Below are 24,446 nucleotides of genomic sequence, written 5' to 3'. Positions count from 1 at the left end.
TCTATATAAAAAACTATATGTACACTTAGAAACTTCCCTAGACTAGAGACAGATATGTTTGTGTCCATAGACAGGAAGACTGTCATCATTCTTCAATGGGATAACGTTTGCAAACTTAGTCATCATAATTTATGTTCAAATGTGCCTTTTATTAAACTTAAACATGTTTTTGTGGGCCAAAATTCAAAAAATTTAAAGAAAATGCACAGTCCCCTTTCTATCTCTATACCATTGCTACCAGTTCTTTTCCATTGAGGCAACTAAATGATCAATTTTTATATGATTCTGTAGTATACTTTAAACATTCTGTATCATATTTAATTTTAACTGACTTTTTTCCCCCTTATAGTTGATTATGGAAGATTCCCACAAGAGTACCACGTCAGAGACAGCACCTCAACCTGGTTCAGCAGTTCAGGGAGCTCACATTTCTCATATTGCTCAACAGGTAAGGGAGGGACCGGCCAAAATACTGAGCTTGTTAGGAATATTTTATATGCAGATTAATCTCGTTTCAGACTGATTATTAATGTGTTTTATTTTGGTTTTTGTTTTTTGGGTTTTTTTTTTTCGAGGCAGATTTTTGCTCTAGTTGCCCAGGCTGGAGTGCAGTGGCATGATCTCGGCCCACCGCAACCTCCACCTCCTGGGTTCAAGCAGTTCTCCTACCGCAGCCTCCCAAGTAGCTGGGACTACGGGCATCTGCCACCACGCCTGGCTATTTTTTGTATTTTTAGTAGAGATGGGGTTTTACCATGTTGGCCAGGCTGGTCTCGAACTCCTGACCTCAGGTAATCCACCCACCTTGGCCTCCCAAAATGCTGGGATTACAGGTGTGAGCCACCACACCTGGCATTAATGTTAAAAAAAAAACAAAACAAGCAAAGGCCAGGTGCAGTGGCTCACGCCTGTAATCCTAGCACTTTGGGAGGTCAGGGCGGGCGGATCACGAGGTTAGGAGTTCAAGACTAGCCTGACCAACATGGCGAAACCCTGTCTCTAATAAAAATCAAAAATTAGCCAGGCGCAGTGGCGGTTGCCTGTAATCCCAGCTGCTCGGGAGGCTGAGGCAGGAGACTCGCTTGAGCCTGGGAGGTGGAGGTTGCAGAGAGCACAGACCATGCCACTGCACTCCAGCCTGGGCAATAGAGCGAGACTCCATATCATAAAAATAAATAAATAAATAATAAAATAGAAAAACAAGCAAAAAAGACTGTATAAAATGTTAAAATATAAGAAAAGAAGGTGGACTTTAAATATCTTGTCAAGATCATTTAGTTTTATTTTCTTTTAAACGAAGTATATAGTCATCTCTCAGTATCTGTGGGAGACTGGTTCCAGGACGTCCACAGATACCAAGATCTGTGATGCTTAAAGCCCCTGATAGAAAACGGCATGGTATTTATATATAACCTACATATTTTCCTGTATACTTTAAATTATTTCTAGATTACTTTTAATACCTAATACTATGTAAATGCTATGTGAATAGTTATACTATATGACAAGAAAAAAAGTCTGTACGTGTTCATTATAGAGAAATTTTTTTTCCTGAATATTTTCAATCTGTGGTTGGTTGAATCCACAGATGTGAAACTCATGGATGCAGAACCCATGAATAAAGAGGCCTAACTGTATTTAGAGTTGTTTTCTTTGTTTTTGTTTTTGTTTTTCAAGGCGGAGTCTCGCTCTGTCGCTCAGGCTGGAGTGCAGTGGTACGATCTCGGGTCACTACAACCTCCGCCTCCCGGGTTCAAGCGATTCTCCTGCTTCAGCCTCCCGAGTAGCTGGGATTATAGGCGCCCACCACCACACCCAACTAATTTTTTGTATTTTTGGTAGAGACGGGGTTTCACCTGTTGGCCAGACTGGTCTCAAACTCCTGACCTCAGGTGATCCACCCACCTCAGCCTCCCAAAGTGCTGGGATTATAGGCGTGAGCCACCGTGCCCCGCCAAAAAAGTTTTAAAAATTAGCTGGGTGTGGTGGCACTACAACACCTGTAGTAACAGCTACTTGGCTGAAGCAGGAGGATTGTTTGAGCCCAGGAATTGAAGGCAGCAGTGAGCTATAATCATGCCATTGCACTCCAGCCTGGGTGACAGAGTGAGACCCTATCTCCAAAAAAAAAAAAAAAAAAAAAAAAATCATGCATGAGTGTAAGAGCCATTTAAAGTGCAAGATGAGACTAACGGATTTTAATGTTAACAATACACAAAGTTCAGACTGTACATAGCAAATAACCTTTAAGAAACTATAACTTGCTGAGTTTTGCTGCTGTATCAAAGAATACAATGAAATGAAAAGGCTTTTAAAACACTACACATCTTTTCTAATTGCATATCTATGTGAGGGCAGATTTTCTTCATATGATTCAACCAAAAGAATGTATGATCACATAATTAATGTAGAATCAGATAAGAGATTTCAGCTGTTTTCTTTTTCTTTCTTTCTTTTTTTTTTTTTTTGAGACGGAGTCTCGCTCTGTCACACAGGCTGGAGTGCAGTGGCGTGATCTCGGCTCACTGCAACCTCCGCCTTCCAGGTTCACGCCATTCTCCTGCCTCAGCCTCCTGAGTAGCTGGGACTACAGGCGCCCGCCACCACGCCTGGCTAATTTTTTGTATTTTTACTAGAGACGGGGTTTCATTGTGTTAGCCAGGATGGTCTTGATCTCCTGACCTCGTGATCTGCCCGCCTCAGCCTTCCAAAGTGCTGGGATTACAGGCCTGAGCCACCACACCCGGCCTTTTTTTTTTTTTTTTTTTTTTTTTTTCAGTAGAGACAGAGTCTCACTATGTTGCCCAGGCTGGTGTCAAACTCCTGGGCTCAGGTGATCCTCAGCATCCCAAAGTGCTGGGATTATAGGTGTGAGCCACTGTGGCCAGCCATTTTTTTTTTTTTTTTTTTTTTTTTTTTGAGACGGAGTCTTGCTCTGTCGCGCAGACTGGAGTGCAGTGGTGCGATCTTGGCTCACTGCAACCTCTGCCTCTTGGGTTCAAGTGATTCTCCTGCCTCACCCTCCTGAGTAGCTGGGAATACAGGTGCCCACTGCCACGGCCAGCTAATTTGTGTATTTTTAGTAGAGGTGGGGTTTCACCATATTGACCAGGCTGGTCTTGAACTCCTGACCTCAAGTGATCCACCTACCTTGGCCTCCCAAAGTGCTGGGATTACAGGCATGAGCCACGGCACCCGGCTGATTTCAGCTGTTTTCTATTAAGCCAGATATTAAGGAAATTTGCAGAAATGTAAAACAATGCCATTTCTCTCACTAATTTTTTTTGAAAATGTATTAATGGAAATAGGTATGGTAACGTGTAATGGATTGTTATTGTATTTTGAAATGAACTGTTAATTTTTTAAATTTAATTTTAAATATGGTAAGTATTAATAAATATAACTGAAATAATAATTTTGGGGGGTCCTCAATAAGTTTGAGAATGTCAAAAGGATTTGTGACCAAAAGGTTTGAAAACCAGTGACCCAAAGGGATTAGTCCTTTAAGCTTGATATATCCTTCTGCCTTATTTGGCTATATCTGTGAAGAATAGCAGTGTCTTCTCCAGATGGTGCTAGAAAAATAAGGTGGAGTCTTTCTTTGATTATTTTTCTGTTAATAGAGCACTTTACAGAAATGTTCTAATTCAGTTGGTTTACTTATATCTATATTTCAGTTATTTTAGTTAGATGTGACTCTTCAAATTTCCTCAGAAGCATATTTACGGTGAAGTGGAATAAATACATTTCTAGATAGTAAATCATTTTATAGTGATTTTAAAAAATAATATGGCTGGCAGGCTGGGCACAGTGGCTCATGCCTGTAATCCCAGCACTTTGGGAGGCCGAGGCGGGTAGATCACGAGGGCAGGAGTTCAAGACCAGCCTGGCCAAGATGGTGAAACCCCGTCTCTACTAAAAATACAAAAATTAGCTGGGCATGGTGGCATGCACCTTTAATCCCAGCTACTCAGGAGGCTGGGACAGAGAACTGCTTGAACCAGGGAGGTGGAGGTTGCAGTGAGCCGAGATCATACCACTGTACTCCAGACTGGGCGACAGAGCAAAACTCCGTCTAAAAAAAAAAAAAAAGGCTGGCCACAGTGGCTCACACCTACAATCCCAGCACTTTGGGATGCTGAGGATCACTTGAGCCCAGGAGTTTGACACCAGCCTGGGCAACATAGTGAGACTCTGTCTCTACTAAAAAATAAAAAAATTTAGCCAGGTGTGGTGGCGTTTGTCTGCAGTCCCAACTACTCAGGAGGCAGAAGTGAGAGGACCACCTGAGCCCCAGAGGTCAAGGCTGCAGTGAGCCGTGATTGCACCATTGCACTCCAAGCTGGGTCACAGCATGATCCTGTCTCAAAAAAAAAAGAAAAAAATTATGTAAAGGAAACAGTATTTTATAATAATTCAGTATAAACTGGGGATATAGCAGTGAACAAAATTCTCAGCTCTCATGGAACTTATATTCTAATTTTGGAGAGACAGGCAACAAAACCTATCAATTGGTAATATGTGCCATGGAGACAAATAAAGCAGGATAGGAGAGATAGGGAGTTGGTGGTGGGGACAGGGGACTTCTCTTTTTATGCAAGGTAGACAGAGACATTTGTCTGAGGAAATACTTGTTCAATTATATGGACCAACAGTTGTAAAACTGTGAGACTAATATGTGCTTGATATGGTCAAGGAACACTGAGGTGGCCAGTGTGTTGGGAGAGGGATGGATAGAGGATGAGGCAGAGAGGGTTGGGGTGCGAAGAGGGGAGAGTGCCAGATAATGTAGGCCATATGCCACTGTAAAATTTTTGTGTTTTAATCTGGGTGACATGGGGAACCTTTAGAGTGTTTTGAGTAGAAACGTTATCTGGCGTATCTTAAAAGAATCACTCAGACTGCTTTGTGGAATAGAAACAGGAAACTAGTTAGAAGGCATTACAGTAATGTACATGGGAGATGACAATGGCTTGGACCAGTGTGGTAGCTGGGGTAGTGATGAGACAAAGTTAGATTCTGGATATATATTGGTTGTAAAGCCAATAGTATTTGCTTTTGGATTGGATGTGGAGTTTTATTTTTTATTTATTTATTTTTTATTATTATTATACTTTAAGTTTTAGGGTACATGTGCACAATGTGCAGGTTAGTTACATATGTATACATGTGCCATGCTGGTGTGCTGCACCCATTAACTCATCATTTAGCATTAGGTATATCTCCTAATGCTATCCCTCCCCCCTCCCTGCTGGATGTGGAGTTTTAAATAAAGGAACGAGCCAAGATTGACATCACAGTTTTGGTTTGAGCAACTGTTAAGAATGAAATTACTTGACCTGGGCGTGGTAGTGCATGCCTGTAATCCCATCTGCTTGGGAGGCTCAGGTGGGAGGACTGCTTGAGCCCAGGAGTTCCAGACCAGCCTGGGCAACATAGTGTAGACCCACCCCATCTCAAAAAAAAAAATTATATATATACATACACACACACACACACACACACACACACACACACACAGACGTATATATATAATTGCCATTTATTGAGATGGACAGTGCTGGATAATGTTTTCCATTTCTTTTTGGGGGAATGTTGGCAATCAGGAATTTGGTTTTTAGGCATGTTATGTCTGTAATATTATCTGTGTTGGTTTTCTGTGCTGCAGAACAAATCACCACAAAGCTAATAGCTTAAAACAACACACATTTATTATCTCACAGTTTGTGTGGGGTCAGGCATATCTTAACTGGGTTCTTTGCTTTGCGGTCTCACACCAAACTGCAACTGAGGCATTGGCTAGGGCTGAGTTCTTAGCAGGAGGCTAGACTAGAGAAGAATCTACTTCCAAGGTCACTTAGTTTGTTGGCAGAATTCTTTTCATTGTGGCTGTAGGACTGAGTGCTTCAGTTTTTTGGTTGGTTCTTGGCTGGAGGCTGCCCATAGCTCCTAAAGGCCACCAGTAACTCCCTGCCACGTGATCCTCTCCGTATGCAGTTCACAGCATAGCAGCCTGCTTCAAGTCCAGCAGGAGAGTGAGAGCAAGTCTGCTAGCAAGACAGTCTTATACATAATATAATCAAAGGAATGACATACCATTTCCTTGTGATAAAACATGACATCCCATCATCTTTGCTTAATAAGGTTGGTTAGAAGCAAGTCACAAGTCCCTCCCACTCTCAAGGGGAGAGGATTAGACAAAGTCCCAAACACCAGGAGCTGCAGATTATGGGGGCCACCCTAAAATCTGTTGGGCAGACCATCCAAGTAGATTTATCCAGTAGGCAGCTAGATATATGAGTCTGGGGTCCAGGAGAGAGGTCCAGACTAGAAATCTGAATTTAGGAGTTGTGGCTATATAGGTGGTATTTATAATCATGGGATGATTTCCAGACTCCCCCAAGATGCAGAAAGCTGGAAAGAATGTTACTCTTACCCTGAAACAAGAATAAGTTGTATGTTCTATAAAATAATAAACTCATAGAGGTGGGGTGTGGGCATGGCTCACCTGTGGCAGAGCACAGAAAATAAGCAGGGCTGCATACTAGCAGGAAAATTAATGAATTGCTAAAGTCCAAGTGTAGGCAAGCGTAAGCGTATAGAATCCTTGGGAGCTGCAGACACAAAGACAGTTCATACCCTCTTGTAGGTTTTTCTCCAAGGACCTCCAGCAGTTGCTTAGGAGAAAAATGGGGCTGGGGACACAAGGGAGACCAGAGAATGCCTTGGTAGGTGGTACAGGCCCACTTGGACCTTTTTTTCCTTTGGAAAAAAAGGCTTTAAGCCACTGGGAAAAAGGGAATAAACCCAGTTTTCCATTGTGTCTGGGAAAAGTAAAAAGAAAAAGAAAACCCACAAACCCTGAGGGAACAGCAGGAAACTGTTAAGGGCTTAGACTATTAGAGTTTTTCTGCCACTGGGAGAAAGCCCCAACCCCTGTAACCCAGGGACATAGGGCCTACCTGAGACTGAGACTGGGCCAGGACAACAAAGAACCTCCCTGTTGGTGCTGTCAAGTCAAGCAACAGCAGTCTACCCCTGGGGGAGGGACAAGAGTATGGAAAGAGCCTCTTTGGGGCAGATGCAGAGATGAAGCCTAAGGCTGAGTGTGTGGCAAAAACAATGAGAAAAACCCTCTGACATACCAGCCCCACCCTAAGCAGAAAGTCATACTAGAGGAATTTGAAGCTGGTAGTACACTTAAGGTAATCCAAACAACAACAAAATCCAAACCCAGGTCAGTTCCTGAATAGATGACTCAACCCCTTCCCTACGCACACACACACCCTAGTGAAGAGGTGTACTCTCTTGTTTTCCCATTTCTGAAGATAAATACTATTTACTTTAGTCTCTAGTGTCTTACCCATGATGTCTGTCATTCAGGCAAAAATTATAAAACACATACCAAAAGCACACAAAGAAGCAACTCACTGTCAAAAACCAAAACAATAAACAGAACCAGACTCAGGATAACCCAGCTGTTGGAACTATCAGAGAGTGAATTTCAAATAAGAATGAATAATATGTTAAAGGCTCCAGTGGGAAAGGTAGAAAACATGCACGGACAGCTGGGGAATTTCAGCAGAGGGTTAGAAACTATATGAAAAAGTCAAATGGAAATGTTAGAAATAAAAATGGTGTGGTGGCTCACGCCTGTAATCCCAGCAATTTAGAAGGCCAAAGCAGACAGATTGCTTGAGCTCAAGAGTTCAAGACCAGCCTGGGCAACATGGCAAGCCTCCATTTCTACTAAAAATACAAAAGAAAAAAAAAAAGCCAGGCATGGTGGTGCACACCCTGTGGTCCCAGCTGCTCAGGAGGCTGAAGTGGGAGGATTGCTTGAGCCCAGTGGGCAGAGGTTGCAGTGAGCCAACATCACACCACTGCACTCCAGCCTAGGTGTCAGAGTGAGGCCTTGTCTAAAAAAAAAAAAAAAAAAGGTGACACAGGTGAAGTATATGTTTGGGTTTATTAGTAGACTTGACACAGCTAAGAAAAGAATCAGTGAACTTGAAGATAGGTCAGTAGAAATTACCCACAACAAAAACAGAGAACAAAGGAAAGGGCAGGGAGAAAAATAGAGCATCCAAGAACTGTGGAACAATATCTCTTTAACATAGGTGTAGTGTGATCAAAGTCATGTGACTAGATGGGATTACTGAGGGATAAGTATTGTAGAGATGAGTCAATGGATCTGGGCTTCTTTAGCATTTGGAGTTTGGGGACATTGAAGAGGGATTGTCAGTGAGGTAGGAGGAAAATCAAGAGTAACTCAAATCTTGGAAATCAGAATGAGTGATGGTCAGCTGTGTAAAATGTGGCTGATAGGTCAAATAAGATGAGGAATAAAAATTAACTATTTTATAGCCAATCTTTTTTTTTTTTTTTTTTTTGAGATAGGGTCTCACTCTGTCACCCAGACTGGTGTGCAGTAGTGTGAACATAGCTCACTGCAGCCTTGACCTCCTGTGCTCAAGCAATCCTCCCGCCTCAGCTCCCCAAGTAGCAGGGACCACAGGTGTGTGCCATCACATCTGGCTAAACTTTTTGTATTTTTTTGTAGAGATGGGGTTTTGCAGTGTTGCCCAGGCTGGTCTCAAACTCCTAAGCTCAAATAATCTGCCCACCTCAGCCTCCCAAAGTGCAGTGCTGGTATGCATGAGCCACTGCACCTGGCCCTTTTTTTTTTTTTGGAAACCGAGTATTATTCTGTTGCTTAAGCTGGAGTGCAGTGGCATGATCATATTTCTTTGGCCTCAAATTCCTGCCCTCCAGTGATCCTCCTGCCTTTGCCTCCTGAGTAGCTAGAGCTGGTTCCTATTATTCACAGATTCTGTATTTGCAAATTTGCCTACTTGATAAAATTTATTTCTAACTCCAAAAACACTCACGGCACTTTTGCGGTCATTCATGGACATGTGCAAAGTGGCAAAAAATTTGAGTCACTCCTATATTCCTAGCTGAGGTCAAACAAGGTGATGCTGTGTCTTCTTGCATCAGCTCTCATAGTATAAACAATTGGCCTCTTTGCGGTCTAGTTAGTATAACCACATTTTTTGCATTTTTCTCCTTTTTGTTGGTGATTTTGCTATTTAAAATTGACTCCCAAGTGTAGTACAAAGTGCTATCTTGTGTTCTAAGTGCAAGAAGGCTGTGATGTGCCTTATGGAGGAAAAACATGTGTCAGATAAGTTTCATTCAGGCATGCGTTACAGTGCTAGCGACTGATACGTAGTTCAGTGTTAATGTATATTAAATGAGGTATTTTTTGTTGTTTTTTTTTTTCGGAGACGGAGTCTTGCTCTGTTGCCTAGGCTGGAGTGCAGTGGCGCAATCTCAACTCACTACAACTTCCACCTCCACTTCCTGGGTTCAAGCAGTTTGGGTAGCTGGGACTACAGGCGTGCGCCACCATGCCCCGCTAATTTTTGTAATTTTAGTAGAGACGGGGGTTTCGCCATGTTGGCCAGGCTGGTCTTGAACTTCTGACTTCAGGTGATCTGCCCACCTCGGCCTCCCAAAGTGATTACAGGTGTGAGCCACCATGCCTGGCCTGTTTACTATTTATTTTTATTTGTTCTTGCTCTATTTTAGATTTTGTACTGATAATTTAGAATCTAGAATCTTTATAATGCAAGTGAACCAGTGGACAGAGAAGTAGTATGAAGTTCTGGCAGAGTGCAGTGGCTCACACCTGTAATCCTAGCACTTTGGGAGGTGGGCGGATCACATGAGGCCTGGAGTTTGAGACCAGCCTGGCCAACATGGTGAAACCCCATGTGTACTAAAAATACAAAAATTAGCCAGAAGTAGTGGGCGCCTGTCATCCCAGCTACTCGGGAGGCTGAGGCAGGAGAATCGCTTGAACGCAGGAGGCAGAGGTTGCAGGGAGCCGAGATTGTGCCACTGCACTCCAGCCTGGTTGACAGAGTGAGACCCTGCCTGCGCCCTCCCACCAAAAAAAAAAAGATTGGGGGACCAGGTCCTCCCTTTCCTCCTTTGAAAGGTCTCTCAATATTTAGATTATCAGGTTTGAGAGTGGGGTTGGGAAGAGAATCAGGACTTTGAGACCCTGAGTAATGAGCATTTTGTGAGGTTAGACGAACCGTAGTAATAAGGGATAGGGACTACCACTAGCTAAATCAAAATCTGGTGCCTATTTTCCTTTTCAACCTGCCAGACCCATAGCCTGCATTAAATCACATGGATTGCCAGAAACCTTTGAGGAATGATGGCCCTTAGTCTTTTAGAAATGTAAATTAATCCTGTCATACACTCTCTCCATCTGAGTGGCTTCAGTTATTGAAAGGTGGGGAGACGTTTTGTTAATGTTTTCCAAGTGTAATGGTAACTCTAGAGCTGGACTCTCAAGACTTGTGGGTTCTATTTTTTTTTTTTTTTTGAGACGGTTATTACTTTGTCACCCAGGCTAGAGTTGGCGTGCAGTGGCACAATCACAGCTCACCACAACCTCCACCTCCTGGGCTCAAGCAATCCTCCCAGCTTAGCCTCCCACAGAGCTGTGACTATAGGCATGCGCTGCCAAACCTGGCTAATTTTTGTATTTTTTGTAGAGACTGCATTTTACCTATGTTGCCCAGGCTGGTCTTGAACTCCTGGGCTTCTCTTGTCCTCCTAAAGTGCTGGGATTATAGGCGTGAGTCCCTGCACCCAGCTCTTTGTTTATTCTTATTCTTCAATTTCTCTATGCCCATATTGGGGTACTGTCAAAGAGGAACAGAGCTGGACATATGTTAAAGGCAGCAAGACAGATTTTATCAGATTACTGCAGTATAGGAGAGAAACTCCAACATAAACTGAGCTCAGCTCCACTGAAACAGATGGAAAGCTTTTTAAATATTGGGGTGTTCTAAAGGAAAAGTACATAAGATGTTTGGGGGAGGGAAGGAATTGTCACTATGATTAGCCGTCCTGCTTGCTCATTGGCACTTGTCAAAGTTAGGCTCCTACTCTCCCACAGACTGGGAGACAGGGACCAAATCTTTTCTTTCTTGGTTACTACATTTACAGGCCCAAAGAAAGATTTCTAGGTTTTAGAATGTCTACATCTCACGGGACAGAGAAAGGATTCATAACAGCAAGTTTTCTAAAATGCTGTAAGAAAAGTGAGGATGGGGCCTATAGTCAAGTTTTGGCTGGAACAAACAGTACAATTTTTTGGTAGAATTGAACTTTCTCAGGCAGGTGTTTTAAGGGGGCTCTGGTGTCATTCTAGGGACACAACCTTGGCATGACAAAAGCCATTGGTCAAGAATTTGGTCAGTTAGAATGGCATAGTTTGTGCTACAAATGGAGTTTACAGTTCTTAGTGGCTGGATAAATTTTATACAGAATTTCATGACCCTAGGCATTTTGAGGGATGATGAGACTGGAGTTTGTTTAATCTAGTCTTGGGATGAGGAAAAGAACTTTCAGTGAAAGAAGAAAGGGAACAGGAAGGCTGAGTGCGGTGGCTCACGCCTGTAATCCTAGCACTTTGGGAGGCGGAGGTGGGCGGATCACCTGAGGTCAGGAGTTCGAGACCAGCCTGGCCAACATGGGGAAACCCCGTCTCTACTAAAAATACAAAAATTAGCTGGGCGTGGTCACGCATGCCTGTAATCCCAGCTACTCTGGAGGCTGAGGTAGGAGAATCGCTTGAACCCAGGGGCGGAGTTGCAGTGAGTCTAGATCGTGCTACTTCACTTCAGCCTGGGAAGGAGTGAAACTCAGTCTCAAAAAAAAAAAAGAAAAAAAGGGAACAGGGAAAGCAGTATTCTTGGAGCCCAATGTGAAGAAGGAGAACAGGGGAGCAGGAAGGAAGCTTACTTTCAAGTCCTGAGAAGTAGTCCAGGATTTTATTTTGTGATTTAAATCCAAGAGTAATGGTATGGACCAGAGTAGTCCAGAGGAAGGCATGAGATCTCTGTTAACTGAAAATATTTGAGAAAGCTTTTGGAAGAGGTAGGACCTGAGGTGAGCCTGGAGGGATGATGAATGGACTTTTCTTAGTTTAGCATTTTATCATGGTATTTCCATGAAACCGCATCTGATTTCAACAGAAATAAATTACAATTTCATGATTCAGTCATTTACTTGAAATATATATTTTTTTTTCAAGATGCTGCCCGAAGTTGGTGTTTCACTCACTTTTTGTCTCTTGGTTTCTTGGTTTTCAACCATATCTCTTCAGAATAGCATGTGCTAAAGATTCTCCATGTTTTTGCACAATCAGTTCCTCTGCCTGAAATACCTTCCAGTCCCCTAACTCCTGCCCCTCCATACATACCCTCAGGTAATTGTTAATTATTCAAAACCCAGATGAAATAACACCCTTTCTTTGCTCCCGCAGAACAGTACTTTGTAATTTTCCTCTATTATAACTCTTACTCTATTCGTTATAGTTAGTTTGTACTCTCAATCCCTAGTTCAGCCTCTGGTCAATAGAAGGTACCTAATGTTTGGTTAATGATGCGATTAAATATAATCAGCTCTGAAATGTGTTTCCAGTGTTAAGAACTCAGCTATCTTATGTGCATAGGTACAATATATATTTTGTTAATTGAATTTGTATTTGTTCTATTGATGTCATTAAGAGGATCTGCGCCAGTGACAATTATACGTCTTCCTGGAGAGCAAGTACAGATTCAGGGGGTCATCCAGACAGCCCAGTCTTCTGTAATTCACCCACCACATGTGCAAATGATACAGAAATTTGAAGACTTAGTGGTCGAGAGTTGGAACTTTTATACTCTGAGTCTTCAGATACATTTCAGTTGCTGTACCTATAATATTATAAACCAAGATAAAGTTGTCTTACAAATTAGACTGCAGACCAAATCAGGCAAATAGAAAAGTTTTAGAATTTCTAGTTTCATGTATATAATACCTAGTGAAAATAGAAGACAATTTTAGGGAAAGTTATTGCTTATGATTTAAGGAAATGAGGGACTTTTTTTTTTTTTTTAAAGGGAAGCACCCTTTTATCCCAGGTATTTTCTATATGCTTTATGGAGTTAGTACCTACCTACTACATGCTTTATGGAGGTCAAATAAAAGAGTTCTCTTGTAGTAGACGAAAGTTCTTATTTGTATTTATCTACCTTCATATTAACACCTGACAAAAGTACGAAAGAAAGAGCCATCCTAGATTCCTTTTCTTTCTACTTTTCCCATTTTATAGTCCCAGAATACCTTTGGTCATCTCTCGTTTTTAGAAGCAGCTCTCCTAGAAGAAAAGCTATATTCCTCCTTTCTTCTGATTATGGCAATGTTGTAAAAACTAGAGCTGCATCTTTATGTGGTATTCCCTTGTGAAAGGAGGTGGCTGCATGGATTTTTTTAGTGTTTATATGGAAATTTTAGTCTTATTTGCTGGTGCTGTTATTAAAGATAAATTTTTGATTTTAATTACAAGTAATTCCTTAGTTTTACAATTTATTTTCTTAAGTTCAGTGGAAGGCTTTGGAGTAAGCTTAGGAACAGACAGTGTAGTTAAAGAATTAGATTAGAAATGAAGTATTTTATGGCCAGGCGCAGTGGCTCATACCTGTAATCCCAGCACTTTGGGATGCTGAGGTGGGCGGATCACGAGGTCAGGAGTTCGAGACCAGCCTGGCCAACATGGTGAAACCCCATCTCTACTAAAAAATACAAAAATGAGCAAGGCATGGTGGCAGGTGCCTGTAATCCCAGCTACCCAGCTACTTGGGAGGCTGAGGCAGGAGAATCGCTTGAACCCGGGAGGCAGAAGTTGCAGTGAGCCAAGATTGTGCTATTGCACTCCAGCCTGGGCGACAAGAGCAAGACTCCATCTCAAAAAAAAAAAAAAAAAATTTATGATGCTTGAGGAAAAGAAAAGTGACAGATTTTTCTTAAATTATTGGTTATTATTTCTTAATTATTATTGGGTTGTGACTAATTCTTTTCTGTATAATGATATAGATTTAATATGAAATATAAATGAGTAGTTATATACTAGAACTCATTTTTGAAGGAAATAACATATAAAAGAAGCCTCTCTGGAAATTTCATGTCTAAATAGGGGAAGGCTTTCTATAGATAGTAACTAATGTGGAGAATTGATTTCTTATGTCCCTTCTAAAGGCCTGTTTGGGTTATTTTTTATTTATTTTTATTTTATTTTTTTTTTTGAGCAGGAGCCTCGCTGTGTTGCCCAGGCTGGAGTGCAGTGGCGCGATCTCGGCTTACTGCAAGCTCCACCTCCCAGGTTCACGCCCTTCTCCTGCCTCAGCCTCCCGAGTAGCTGGGACTACAGGCACCCACCACCAGGCCCGGCTAATTTTTTGTATTTTTAGTAGAGACGGGGTTTCACCGTGTTAGCCAGGATGGTCTCAATCTCCTGACCTCGTGATCCACCCACCTCGGCCTCCCAAAGTGCTGGGATTACAGGCGTGAGCCACCGCGCCTGGCCTGGGTTATTTTATTTTTAAAAATTAAGATGAAGTCGGCCAGGCACAGTGGCTCACACTTGCAATCCCAGCACTTTGGGAGGCTGAGGCAGGTGGATCATGAGGTCAGGAGTTTGAGACCAGCCTGACCAACATGGTGAAACCCCATCTCTACTAAAAATACAAAAATTAGCTGGGCGTGGTGGCACGTGGCTGTAATCCCAGCTACTCAGGAGGCTGAGGCAGGAGAATCACTTGAACCCAGGAGGTGGAGGTTGCAGTGAGCCAAGATCGTGCCACTGCACTCCAGCCTGGGCGACAGAGCGATACTCCATCTCAAAAAAAAAAAAAAAAAATTCAGATAAAGTCGGATATCATAATCTAACTTTGGACAAATGTTGGAAAGTTTTAATACGCTTAAAAAATTGAGGCCAGACATGGTGACCCATACCTGTAATCCCAGCACTTTGGGAGGCCTGCTTGAGCCCAGGAGTTTGACACCAGCCGGGGTAACATAATGAGACCCTGTCAGAATAAAAAAAAAATGAATTAGCTGGGCATGGTGGTGTGCACCTGTAATCCTAGCTACTCAGGAGGCTCAGGCTGGAAGATTGCTTGAGCCCAGGAAGGCGAGGCTACAGTGAGCTGTCATTGCACCACTGCACTTCAGCCTGGGTGACAGAGTGAGACCCTGTCTCAAAAATAAAAAAATTAAAAATATTTAAAAAAAAATTGAAAACTTGTTTTCTCAATTGTAAAATATTGCTATAACTTGCATATTGTATTGATGTAGTTTATAAAAATTAACATTGTATGCATGCCAAGTGTTGCATGTATTAACTTGTGAAATGAGATAAAATTGAATCATACAGATTTTAAAATGGCATATATTTATACCTGCCATTGCCAGTGACCTCCACCTTGCTAAATCGAATGGTCTGTTCTCAGTCTTTATTTTATCTCAACTTGTAAACAGCATTGGACATGGTTGATCATTCTTTTCTCCTCAGTATGCTGTCTTCACTAGTTTTCCATGGACAGCTCAATCATTTGGTTCTCTTCTTTACTGGTGACTCCTTAGTCTCATTTGCTGATTCCTCCTCTTCATCCAGTCTCTTAGTGTTCCTGAGGTTAGTCCTCAGTCCTCTTCTATTTACCCCTATGAGCTCATCCAGTCTCATGGCTTTAAGGACTCTAAAAAGCTAGACCTCCAAAATTTATGTATCTAGCGCAGACCTCTTCCCAGACCTACAGGCTTGTATATTTAATGGTCGTCTCAATGTCAGCAGTTGAATATCTAACAGGTTTTTCAAACTTAGCATGTCAGGTAGATTAGTAATAAAACAACACTTTTAAGTAATGTGCATCAGTGTAGAAATAGGGTGGAGAATGACATCAGAGCCTGGTCTTTTTAACTCCGGTAAAATAGTACTGCTTCATTTGGGGGACAGACTTTATTCTCAGCTCTGGGCCTGCTATATTTGATATTCCTTTAATAGGTTGGGCTCCTGGAATAAACTTTCTCATTTTTCCTTTTCCTTTTGTTCCTTTCTTTTAGACTTTAGATTTAATGTACAAATGAATTGGAGTGGCAGGAGACAGATCATTTTTTTCTAAAAGTAAAAATTCAGTTGTTTCTTTTCCCACCTGCATTGTTCATCATGTTAATGCCAGTTCTTTTTTAGGTATCATCTTTATCAGAAAGTGAGGAGTCCCAGGACTCATCCGACAGCATAGGCTCCTCACAGAAAGCCCACGGGATCCTAGCACGGCGCCCATCTTACAGGTGAGTACTCTCTTGTATGAAGCCCTGCATGTTATAATAGTACCAAATGAGTTCAAGAGGTGCTGTGCAAAGTACACTAAAGAAGTTAGCACGCGTCAGTGTTAAGAATGAAATTGGTTGTCCCTCGCCTATAATCCCAGCCCTTTCGGAGGCCGAGGTAGGATTGCTTGAGCCCAGGAGTTCAAGACCAGCCTGGGCAACATGGCAAGACCCTGTCTCTTCAAAAAATACAAAACTTAGCTGGACGTAGTGGCGCACGCCTGTAGTCCCATCTACTTAGAGGCTAAGGCGGGAAGATGGCTTGAGCCCAGGAGTTTGAAGTTACAATGATCTGTGATTGTGTCACTGTGCTCCAGCCTGGGTGATAGAGCAAGATCCTGTCTCCAAGAAAAAATGAAATTGGACCTTTGGCCGGATGCAGTGGCTTATGCCTGTAATCCCAGCACTTTGGGAGGCTGAGGCGGGCAGATCACCTGAGGTTAGGAGTTTGAGACCAGCCTGGCCAACATGGTGAAACCCCGTCTCTAATAAAAATAGAAAAATTAGCCGGGTGTGGTAGTGCACACCTGTAATCCCAGCTACTTGGGAGGCTGAGGCAGGAGAATCACTTGAACCTGGGAGGCGGAGGTTGCAGTGAGCTGAGATTGCGCCACTGCACTGCAGCCTGGGCAACAGAGCAAGACTCTGTCTCAAAAAAAAAAAAAAAGTAAATTTAATCTTTATCTTATACCATTACACAAATCAACGCCAAATGGATAAGAGACCTAAATGTTAAGACCTGAAACCATAAAAATCCTAGAAGAGAACATAGGCGATAAGCTCTTCGACATTGACCTTGGCAATGATTTTTTGGATATCACACCAAAAGCTTAGGCTACAAAAAAATAAATAAATGGGACTACGTCAAACTAAAAAACGTGTCTGTGTAGCAAAGGAAACAAAGCAACAAAATGAAAAGGCAACTTACGGACTGGGAAAAAATTATTTGCAAACCACTTATCTGATAAGGGGTTAATACCCGTAACTGAAGACAAAATGAGAGAACCTGAGGATACAGCTCTGAGTAGATTACCTAGAATGGAACACAGAAAGACAAAGTTAACATAGAACACAGAATGAGAAGGTCCAGTACACAACATACATAGATAAAAGGAGAGAAGAGGGAAGGGCACTTCCAGCTTCTAGTCTCTCCAGGAGAGAAAATGATAATGACTGCAATTTCCAGGATATGAATTTCTCAGCATAAGAAAGCAAGGTCCCAAACAAGATAAATTAATAGAAACCTACATCTAGGTGTATGTTGTAAAGTAAAACTGGAGAACACCAAAGATAAACCTGAGATCTTAAAAGCTAAATGCTTCCAAGTGAAAAGACCAATTACCTAGAAAGGAAGGACCAGTAAGCTGACAACAGATTTTTGAAGTACAGTATAAGACAATGAACTAAAATCCTTATTTTTATCTTTAAATTATTACATGTTTTTTTGAGACGGAGGTCTCACCCTGTTGCCTGGGCTGGATTGCAGTGGTGTGATCACAGCTCACTGCAGCCTCAACCTCCTGGGGTCAGCTCCTCAGCCTCCTGAGTACCTGGGACTATAGGCATATGCCATGATGCCCACCTAATTTTTTAAAATTTTTGGTAGAGTCCCACTATGTTGACCAGGCTGGTGTCAAACTCTTGGGCTCAAGTGATCCTCCCACCTCAGCCTCCCAAAGTGTTGCTGTTACAGGCATGAGCCACTGTACTCAGGCTCCAATATTTAAATTCAAAGAGAAAGTAACTTTTGACCTGGAATTCTGTGCCTACTGAACAGTCTTTCAAAAATGATGGTGAAATAATAATTATTTTCAAACTGATTTAAGAAACTACTTAAGGAGGCTGGGTACAGTGGCTCACGCCTGTAATCCCAGCACTTTGGGAGGCCGAGGCGGGTGGATCACTTGAGGTCAGGAGTTCGAAACGAGCCTGGCCAACATGGTGAAACCCTATCTCTACTAAAAATACAAAAATTAGGTAGGCATGGTGGCACATGCGTGTAGTCCCAGCTTGAACCCAGGGGGCGGAGGCTGCAGTGAGCTGAGATCGTGCCACTGCACTCCAGCCTGGGTGACAGAGTGAGACTCCATCTCTAAAAAAAAAGAAAAAAGAAACTACTTAAGTGTATACTGAAAAAAGAAACTACTTAAGTGTATACTTCAGGAAGAAGAAAATAAAAGGAATATAAATGTGAGAAAGTATGGTGAACAAAGACAATTCATTTCAGTTAGCATTGGCTTTTTAGAACAATAGTAATAATGATTAATTTGGGTAGTTTCATGGTTTTTTTTTTTTTTTTGAGATGGAGTCTCGCTCTGTCATCCAGGCTGGAGTGCAGTGGAGTAATCTCGGCTCACTGCAAGCTCCGCCTCCTGGGTTCATGCCATTCTCCTGCCTCAGTCTCCCGAGTAGCTGGGACTACAGGCGCCTGCCACCACACCTGGCTAATTTTTTGTATTTTTTAGTAGAGACGGGGTTTCACTGTGTTAGCCAGGATGGTCTCAATCTCCTGACCTCATGATCTGCCCACCTCGGCCTCCCAAAGTGCTGGGATTACAGGCGTGAGTTAACATGCCCAGCCTGAACCTGAGATTTCTTTATTAAGTAGGGGTCTCTCAAGAAGGCTATAACATCTGAAAAGAAACTTCTCAAAGTTAAGCTTTCTGGATTGCCACAGATAGTATAAATCAAATACGAATTCACTCAAAAATCATCAAACGTGCAAGGACATAAACCACGTAAGTGAGAATTGGCAGAAACAATACAGTCAACTCAATAAATGCGGGGAAAAAAAGTATTTGATTAAATCCAGCACCTCATACATTTCTACCAAAAATGAATAAAAACGGGCTTCCCTAGCATATGTAGACTTTTAGAACTTAACTATGTATAGGACAGATCACCATTGCCCAAATTCTAGACTGGCCACTACCTGGTGCACATGTGTAATAGATATGAATAGCATTGCAAAGACTTTGGAAACTGAACTGACATTGGAACCACAACCCACAGAAGGCTGATCAGAACTTGTGGCCTGGACACAACCAGATTGATACCTTCTAAAACAAGAATATAGTCTAGGTCTGTGGCTCATGCCTGTAATCCCAGCACTTTGGGAGGCTGAGGTGGGAGGACTACTTGAGTCCAGGAATTTAAGACCAATCTGTGTAACATAAGGAGATCCTGTCTCTACAAAAAATACAAAAATTAGCTAGGTATGGTGGTGTGTACCTGTAGTCCCAGTTACTCAGGAGGCTGAGGGCAGAGGATCACTTGAGCCCAGGAGGTTGATGCTTCAGTGAGCCATGATTGTGCCATGCACTCCAACCTGAGTGACAGAGCGAGTCCCTGTCCCAAATACACACATGCACATGCAACAAGAATATAAAACATTTTTTATTAAACAAGACCCAGAGTCTGATAGCATAATATTGAAAGAGTCCAAAATTACTTGGTATCAAAGAACAAGGAAAAATCTCAACTTGCACGGGAAAAGACTGTTGACAGAAGCCAACTCCTAGATGATACAAATGTTGGAATTATATGACAAGGACTTTAAAGAAGCTATTATTAAACTGTTCCAACAAGTAAGTGAATTTTCTTGAAATGAAAGGTATAAACTCTCGGCCAAAAATAGAGTATATAAAGAGAATAAAATAGAGATTTCAGAGCTAAGAAACACAGTAACAGAGATAAAACCTCACTGGATGGGTTCAATAGTAGAATGGAAATGAGAGAAAAAACGATCAACTTTGAAGATTATTCAATGGATATTATCCAATCTGAACATAGAAAAGAGATTGGAAAATTATCTAATTCTCAGCGACCTGTGTGACAATAATTAAAGATCTAAGATATATGTCATTAGAGTCTCAGAAAGAGAGGAAAAAAGTATAGCACAGAAAAAATACTTGAAAAAATAATGGCTGAAAAATTACCAAATTTGGTGAAAGACGTAAACCTACAGGTTCAAAAACCTCAGCAAACTCTAAACAGGATAAACACAAATAAATAATTGCCCAGACTTACCATAATCAAACTGCTGAAAGCTAAAGTTAAAGAAATCTTGTGAGTAGCTAGAGAATAATGGCACATTACTTACAAGAGAACATTGTGAATGACTACAGAGTGCTCATCAGAAACTATGGAGGTGAGAAGATAATGGAATAGCATTTTTAAAGTGCTAAAAGAAAAAAGAATTATCTCCTGGGTCTTGGCACCCAAAATTCTATGTCTACTGAAAACATCCTTCAGACTTGGAGGTCAAATAAATATTCTCATGAAGGGAAACTAAGGGAAATAATTGCCAGCAGACCTGCTGTAAAACAACTGCTAAGAAAATTCTTAAGATGAAAGAAAGTTAAGGAATGAAGAAACAGCAACAGAAATATCTGGGCAAATATAATGGACAGTTCCTCTCCTATTGAATTCTTTAAAATAGGGGTCCCCAAACCCCAGGCCATGGATTGGTACCTGTCTGTGGCCTATTAGGAACCAGGCTGCACAGCAGGAGGTGAGCAGTGGGTGAACGAGCCTTGGCACCCAAGCTCTGCCTCCTGTCAAATCAGTGGCATCATTAGATTCTCATAGGAATGTGAACTGTGTTGTGAACTGCACATGCGAGGGATCTAGGTTGCATGCTCTTCATGAGAATCTAATATCTGATGATCTGAGATGGAACAGTTTCATCCTGAAACCATCCCCTGACTTCCCTATCCATGGAAAAATTGTCTTCCATGAAACTGGTCCCTGGTGCCAAAAGGGTTGGGAACTGTTGCTTTAAAATATATTTGATGGCTGGGCGCGGTGGCTCATGCCTGTAATCCCAGCACTTTGGGAGGCTGAGGCAGGTAGATCACCTGAGGTCAGGAGTTTGAGACCAGCCTGACCAACATAGCAAAACCCCGTCTCTATTACAAAGATAAAAAATTAGCTGGGCATGGTGGCAGGCGCCTGTAATCCCAGCTACTCGGGAGGCTGAGGCAGGAGAATCGCTTGAACCTGGGAGGTGGAGGTTGCAGTGAGCCGAGATCATGCCACTGCACTCCAGCCTGGGCGACAGAGCGAGACTCTGTTTCAATCAACCCATCAATCAATTTGATGGCTGAAAACAAATTATGAAATTCTGATGGGGTTTTTAATGTGTGCAGAGGTAATATATAAGACATCTACAACATAAAGAGGGAAATATAAACAGTTCTAATATGGTGGTAGGGTTTCTACATTCCACCTGAAGTGGTAAAATACTGATTCTATGTAGACTGTAAAAAGCTAGGTATCTATATACCCCTAGAGCAACTACTAAATAAAACTACACAAAAAGATTTAGTCAAATATACAGTAGATTAAAATTAAATTTTGAAAAGTCTTCAAATAATCCAAAATAATGCAGGTACAGGAACACAGAAGAATTTTAAGAACAGAATAAACAGAAAGCAAATAATAAAGTGGAAGATCAGCCAATACTGAAGATGGCCTACACTCACCAATTAAAAGGCAATTGTAAAACTAGACCAATATCCTTCATGAATATAGACACAAAAAATCCTCGACAACATATTAGCAAACCAAATGCAACAACATGTAAAAGGTAGTATATGCCATGACCAAACAGGATTTATCCCTGAAATGCAAAATTGGTTTAATAATTGAAAATCAATTAATGTAATACATCATATTAATAGAATCAAAACAAAAAACATATGATCATCTGAAGACACAGAAAAAGCATTTGATAAAAATCCAGTACCCTTTCATGATAAAACTGCTCAACAAATACATAGAAGGCTGCTTCCTCAACCTGATAAAGAGGATCTACGAAAAACCCACAACTAACATCCTAATAAGAAAATAATGTGGATATCCCCTCTCACCACTTCTAAACATTGCACTCAGGGAATTAGTCAATAAATTAAATAAAAGGCATCCTGATTGGAAAGGACTAAATAAAACACTTTGTACATGACAGTATCTTATATATACAAAATCCTAAAGAATTATTAAAATAGAACTAATCAACAAGTTCCAGCAAGGTTGTAGGATATAAGATCAATATAACAAAAATCAACTGTATTTCCATATACTAGCAATCACTAATCCAAAAATGAAACTTAAAAACAATTCTATTTACAATAACAAAGTATAAAAGGTTTAAAATTAAATTTATAAATTTAAATTATACTTAGATATGAATTTAACAAAAGAAACAGAACACATATACTGGAGGCTGGGCACAGTGGCTCATGCCTGTAATCCCAACACTTTGGGAGGCCGAGGTAGGCGATCACCTGAGGTCAGGAGTTTGAGACCCGCCCGGCCAACATGGTGAAACCCCATCTCTTCTAAAAATACAAATATTAGCCAGGCCTGGTGGCACGCGCCTGTAGTTCCAGCTACTCAGGATGCTGAGGCGGGATAATCGCTTGAACCTGGGAGGCAGAGGTTGCAGTGAGCTGAGATTGTGCCATTGCACTCCAGCCTGGGTGACAAGAGCAAAACTCCATCTCAAAAAGAATACATATACTGGAAACTATAAAACCTTGTTGAAAGAAATTTTAAAAGATCTAAGTAAGGCTGGGAGCGGTGGCTCACATCTGTAATTCCAGCACTTTGGGAGGTCAAGGTGGGGCAGATCACGAGGTCAGGAGTTCGGGACCAGCCTGGCCAATATGGTGAAACCCTGTCTCTACTAAAAATACAAAAATTAGCTGGGTGTGGTGGCCCGCACCTGTAGTCCCAGCTACTCGGGAGGCTGAGGCAGAAGATTCACTTGAACCCAGAAGGCAGAGGTTGCAGTGAACTGAGAATGCACCACTGTACTCCAGCCTGGGTATCAGAGGGAGACTCCATCTCAAAAAAAAAAAAAAAAAAAAAGATCTAAATAAGTGAAAAGACATCTCATGTTGATTGATCAGAACACTAGATATTAAGACCCAATTAAAAAATGAGCAAGGAGGGGGCTGGGCATGGTGGCTCGTGCGTGTAATCCCAGCACTTTGGGAGGCCAAGGTGGGTGGATCACCTGAAGTTAGGAGTTCAAGACCAGCATGGCCAACATGGTGAAACCCCATCTCTACTAAAAAAAAAAAATACAAAAAATTAGTCAGGCATGGTGGCGGGCACTTGTAATCCCAGCTACTAGGGAGGCTGAGGCAGGAGAATCGCTTGAACTGGGAGGCAGAGGTTGTAGTGAGCCGAGATCGCACCACTGTGCTCCAGCTTGGGTGACAAGAGCGAAACTCTGTCTCAAAAAAAAAAAAAAAAAAAGGCAAGGGATTTGAATAAAAATTTCTCCAAAGAAGATAAACAAATGACTAATAAACCTATGAAAAGTTCAACATTTATCGTTAAGGGAATTGCAAATCAAAATTGTGAAATACTGCTTCAAACCCACTAGGATGACTAAAATAGAAAAAAAAGACCAATAATAAGTGTTGGTGATGATATGGAGAAATTAAACCTCTCATACACTGCTGGTAAGAATGTAAAAAAGAAAAAAATAGTACAGTTGCTATGGAAAACAGTCTGGCAGTTCTTCAGAATACTAAGTTACCGTATGACCCACTGCTTCCTATGCTACTTATATACCCAAGAGAAATAAAAACATACATTTATATGAAAACTTGTACATGAATGTTTATAGCAGCATTGTTTATAATAGCCAAAACATGGAAACAACCCAAATGTCCATTAAGTGATGAATGGATAAACAAAATGTGGTGTATTCATAAAATGGAATATTTTTACTTAGCAATTAAAAAGCAATGAAGTGCTAATACATGCTACAACATGGATAAACCTTGAAAATATTAAACTAAAAGAAGTCATATGCAAAAGATTGCATATTGTATGATTCCATTTATATGAAACGTCCAAAATAGACAAATTTATAGAAACAAAGTAGGCAAGTGGTTGGTTAGCGCTTGGGAGAGAGAACAGAAGAATGGATTGACTGCTAATGGGTACCAAGTTTCTTTTAGTGGGACAAAAGTGTTCTAAAATTAGATTATAGTGGTGGTTGCACAACTGTTAATATACTAAAAACACTGAATTGTATGCTTAAATGAATTCATTGTTTGGTATGTGAATTATATCTCAAAGCCATTTTTCTTTAAAAAGACAAAGATTATTAGAATGGATTTTAAAAATGAGTCACTTCAAAAATGATATAGCTAGTCTAAAGTAAAAGGATGGTTAAAGACATACCACGA

The 24,446-nt window shown here is 41.3% G+C and overlaps 1 protein-coding gene across 8 annotated transcripts in view; it reads left to right on the top strand.

Moving 5' to 3' along the window:
* Positions 1-24,446, top strand: part of ATF1 (activating transcription factor 1) — a 57,998-nt gene that overhangs the window by 16,498 nt on the left and 17,054 nt on the right. For 6 of the 8 annotated variants that reach the window (XM_034935854.3, XM_034935855.3, XM_008951240.6 and 3 more), the window contains exons 2-3: positions 350-448; positions 16,097-16,197. In XM_034935854.3, the coding sequence (XP_034791745.1) occupies positions 356-448; positions 16,097-16,197 (194 nt within the window). In that variant the 5' untranslated portion in view covers positions 350-355. Of the gene's footprint in view, positions 1-347; positions 449-12,570; positions 12,727-16,085; positions 16,198-24,446 lie in introns of those variants that run through there. The other 2 variants (XM_063593511.1, XM_055095663.2) reach the window with 2 other exon arrangements.

Source organism: Pan paniscus, chromosome 10 (genome assembly GCF_029289425.2).
Source record: "Pan paniscus chromosome 10, NHGRI_mPanPan1-v2.0_pri, whole genome shotgun sequence".
NCBI lineage: Eukaryota > Metazoa > Chordata > Mammalia > Primates > Hominidae > Pan > Pan paniscus.
Note: the sequence above shows the minus strand (reverse complement) of the source record. Positions and strands in the feature narration are given on the sequence as shown.